This window comes from Oryzias melastigma, unplaced genomic scaffold (genome assembly GCF_002922805.2).
Source record: "Oryzias melastigma strain HK-1 unplaced genomic scaffold, ASM292280v2 sc00341, whole genome shotgun sequence".
NCBI classification, from domain to species: Eukaryota; Metazoa; Chordata; class Actinopteri; order Beloniformes; family Adrianichthyidae; genus Oryzias; species Oryzias melastigma.
Genome location: NW_023416939.1, coordinates 160776 through 164913, shown reverse-complemented (window position 1 = coordinate 164913; position 4138 = coordinate 160776). Strand labels below are relative to the sequence as shown.

At 41.2% G+C, this 4138-nt stretch overlaps 1 protein-coding gene across 1 annotated transcript; it reads right to left on the bottom strand.

Moving 5' to 3' along the window:
* Positions 1–459: 459 nt before the first annotated feature.
* Positions 460–3420, bottom strand: LOC112140460 (microfibril-associated glycoprotein 4-like; the record flags this gene model as incomplete). Its single annotated transcript, XM_024263421.2, has 6 exons — positions 3362–3420; positions 3222–3288; positions 2773–2928; positions 1969–2007; positions 1492–1588; positions 460–627 (listed from the first exon to the last, which is right to left on the bottom strand). Coding segments are annotated over exons 2-6 (469 nt in total), but the record flags the coding sequence as incomplete, so codon positions are not given.
* Between the last annotated feature and the right edge of the window lie 718 nt (positions 3421–4138).

Below are 4138 nucleotides of genomic sequence, written 5' to 3'. Positions count from 1 at the left end.
GGCACAATGAGACCCTGGCTTGGGCCCCCTCGTGGCTACATTACCGTACCAAAGTAACGGTAAAAATTGTTGTTCATGATGTTCAGAACTGGTATTTGAATAAAGTTTTAATAAGTTAACTATCCTGACAGATTTTAAAGTGCTGCACCTCCAGCTTTCTCTTGTTTTGACCCACTTTGTAGCTCCTGACCAACGACTGAAGAGACCTTTAGTCATGTGGTTTTGTTTGCAAGCTTTAGTCAGAAACAGAAATTTCCGGTGGACGGCAGTCTGAATACTGACCAAACTCAATCTTCCGGACTTGATCTGACCAGATTAAATGGACTCTGTCCGCACCAACAGACTTTGCCAGTCTGAAGACACCCTTAGTTTGACCTCATCTCAGGTAAAATGGTCTCCACCTTAACTTTTGTGAAGTCTAAATTCAATCTGTACCACAGCAGACTTCAGAGAACTTACCGGCACCACCGTTGGTGAATCCAGAAACATGCAGGGTGTATCCATCACTCTCAGCATCGATTGAGAAGGAGGAGTAACGAGCATATACTTTGTATCCATTGAAATCCTCCATGTTGACCCAAAGCTCATGAGTCCCCCGGCGTGTCATCGCATAGATGGTCTCCAGACCTGCACACACACACAAACACACATGAAGGCTGAAAGTGGCAGAAAAATCCTTTCCATGCTGAGAGGCTCGCTAGCTTTGAGCCTTTGACAATGTCTGACTCTTCCAGAAAAGTCCAACTTAAGAAATGCTTATACAATAGAACAAAAACTAAATTAACTTCTTTGCCTTCTTCAATTTTTAACTACAAAACAGCGAGTAATTCAACAAAAATCAAGTACAGCTACCGCCTACAGCCTGAAGAACAGAAGACATTAGCTTTTGGTAGCGCCAGCTTCGACCGCCAATCAGAAGTATTTATGTTATCTTCCACCTTCATGAAGTCCCAGAGACCAAGTCAAATTCTGATTGGTTGACTCGAAAATCTATCAGTTTCATCAACAGTGTTTTATATGGAAAGTCGCCCGTAAAACTGGTTGTGAAGGCGGAAACACTATTTAAGAAACAATTTCTCTGTAATTTAGACAAATTTAGGCCTCCACTGAAGACTTTGCAGGCCCTGACAATAAGTTTCTGTTGATCCAGTTAGCAACTGCTGTTTAGGCCAGAGCAGTGATGTCAAAAATATGGACTATGTGACCGGAACGTTTTTTAGATGTGGCATATCTTTGTGGTCCATCACTTTTTAACCCACAGCCAGTCAGATTCAAGTCTTCACCTTGATATGGTCTAACAAGTGGTGCTCAGGCCAATAATATTGAACAATTGCTTTTTGAGAAGATCTTTATGTGTCCATGATAACTCTTTAATGGACATTCTGCAACCAATCAGAATAGAGAATACACCAAGGAAATGATATGAAAATCCATAGCAAAAGGAACTTGAAAGACAGTTTCAAGACTGTAGATTTGAACGTCAAGTCTCACCGAGCCAGTACTCTCCAGAAGCTCTACCAAAACCATACTTATACTTGTTCCAGGGTCTGTAGAAGTTCACAGTGCCGTCCATCCTCCTTTGGAAAACCTACAAACACAAAGAATCCACAGAAATGGATCAAAGATCAGCAGATAAGCTCCAAGAATCTGGTATTTTCACTCAAAACAAGAGATTTCTCTGATGCCTTTTTCTCTTGCTCTCCAATCTTTACATTGGTCCTCTGTCTGAACCATCGTCTCACCTAACTTGAAGATTCTTGACATTGTATGTATTTCTCAGGACTTCTTTGCTGTTATTCGAGTTTCAAGGCATGGTGTTTGGTGTTTAAACCTTTAACAATGGAGCTGTCTCCAGAAACAAAAAATACCAGGCATTCTTTGAACAACCTTAAATTAATGTTACACTTCAACAATCAAAGAACTGATGATCCACAATAAGAAGTTGGTAGTTGTTGGTAGAGAACTTACACTCCAGCCGCCTCCATCAGTCTCCATGTCACAGTAGACCTGCACACATAAATACATCCAATAGTTGATCACATGCACGCTTCCCGCTCATTTAGACCAATTCTGTTCTGAAAAAGATTGTCCCATTTCCTGGTGGGTCGTCTGTCCTCCTGCTCCTGGTCGTGGACTGCAGTTCTGCTTCATCTGGACTATGGACTTAATCATCACTCGTCCCTCAGCTCTATATGAATGAACTCTACTCATATATGCAGTTTTAGCAGCTAACTTTTCTTTAACCGTTCTGGTATCTCCTGTCCGTCCTGGGATGGGATCTCTCCCTCATGTGGGAATCCCTAAGGTTTCTTCTTTTTTTCCTGACTCAGGTTTTTTTAGGAGTTTTTCCTTACCGCGAGGGAGGGTCTAAGGACAGGGATGACCGTTCTTTATAGTCTGTTTAGTTTTTACCTATTGTGCATATTTTATGACTCCATCTGTGCATCTGTAAAAACTACAGGCATGAAGCCCAATGAGGCAAATTGAATTTGTGATATTGGGCTATATAAATAAAATTGAATTGAATTGAATTGAAAATTGAATTTCTCATACAGTTCAGTGATTGAACATGTTTCTCTTCATGGAGCATTTAATGCTGTGTTTATGTCTGCAGACAATAAGCCGAGACTCCCAGGACTTTTTAAGGAACGATTTGCTCACTTTTTCAGAGCCTAACACAGAATGAAGACGTAACTGATCACATTTGCATTTGTTTCCTCACCATCTTCTCTGCACTCGTGTTGATGCTAAAGCTAACAGAGTGAGATGTACCTCCACAGCAGACGTGGGACCAAAGGGGTAGATGGTGAACACTCCACTTTTCAATGTCTTGTCCTGGTTGTGGATGTCCATGCAGTCTTCTGGCAGGTAGCGCACAAAGCAGCTAGCTAACATTGGAGCCAGGAGGAGGAGGAGGACTGAAGACATCTGGAACCAGAACCACCAAGTTTGGATCTATGATCTCTTTGTTGGATCTGGATTTAATCAGAGGAGGACTTTTCTACAACTTTAGAAGAAGCATGAGGGTCTAAAACATAACCTGAGTCAAAAAGAAAAGTTTGGGAAGTTTTGAACATAAAAACTTAAGAATGTAAAACTACTGCAAACTAGATCTTCATTGTAAACATCAGATGTTTCTTAGAAGAATGAACATTCCAGGTTTGATTGTGTCCGTTGATCACCTGTACGTAAATCTTCAGGTGACTAAAGTGTGAACTCACCTTCATCATCACTGCTGGGCTGAAGTGAAGCGATGAAGATCTGAAGTCAGTTTAGATCTCTGATGATCTGCAGGAACCACAACATCACACAAACATGAATTCCATTCTACGGTTCTTCAGTCTCACCTGTGTGAACTCACCTGCAGCCTGAAGAAAACGTTGTTCCTCATCTGATGCTTCTGTTCTCCTTCCAGAGTTTATACCTGCAAAAATGACCACGTCACACCAGACGAACAAACCGTTTCCTTTTTCATAATGATACAAAACCTGATTCATTGTCAACAAGAATGTCTGCTGACAGGAACTTCAAACCAGTTTTTTTAATTAAATGTCAGTCATCACGGTACACAAACATGCATGCATATGAGGTTCAGAATATCTTTTACATTATTTGAACACTTTAGACAAACATCCTGATCTTCATTAAATGACAGATCAGCAGTTGTAGTTCCAGACCAACCTAAGTTCTGGGTCAGGACCCAAAGAACGAGATCCAAATACAAACGGCAGGAGAGAGCTTCATTCACAGGTTGGGGGGGAGAAGTTTGGTCGCCCAGAGAGAGCTCAGAGTAGAGCTGCTGCTCCTCCACATCCAGAGGAGGCAGTGGAAGAAGCTTGGGCAATAGTGCTCTTTGTATAAATGCTGCTCATTGAGCCGTCGCTCTCAGCTGATCACCCTCACAGTCCAATCATACGATGTACAATCTCTGTGCATTTACTCCATTTGACCATTTTACAGGGATTTCAGTCAATCAGACCTTTAGATGCTGGTTAAGGACCGCCTCCACCAATGTTTTGATTTGTTTGTGTTCCTACAATAACTCTTTAGAACATTGAATTAAATTTCAGTTTTGCTGATTAATCTATTTTTAAACTAATTTGCAGAATAAGCTCTTGCCTCCAGAAACATTCTAACA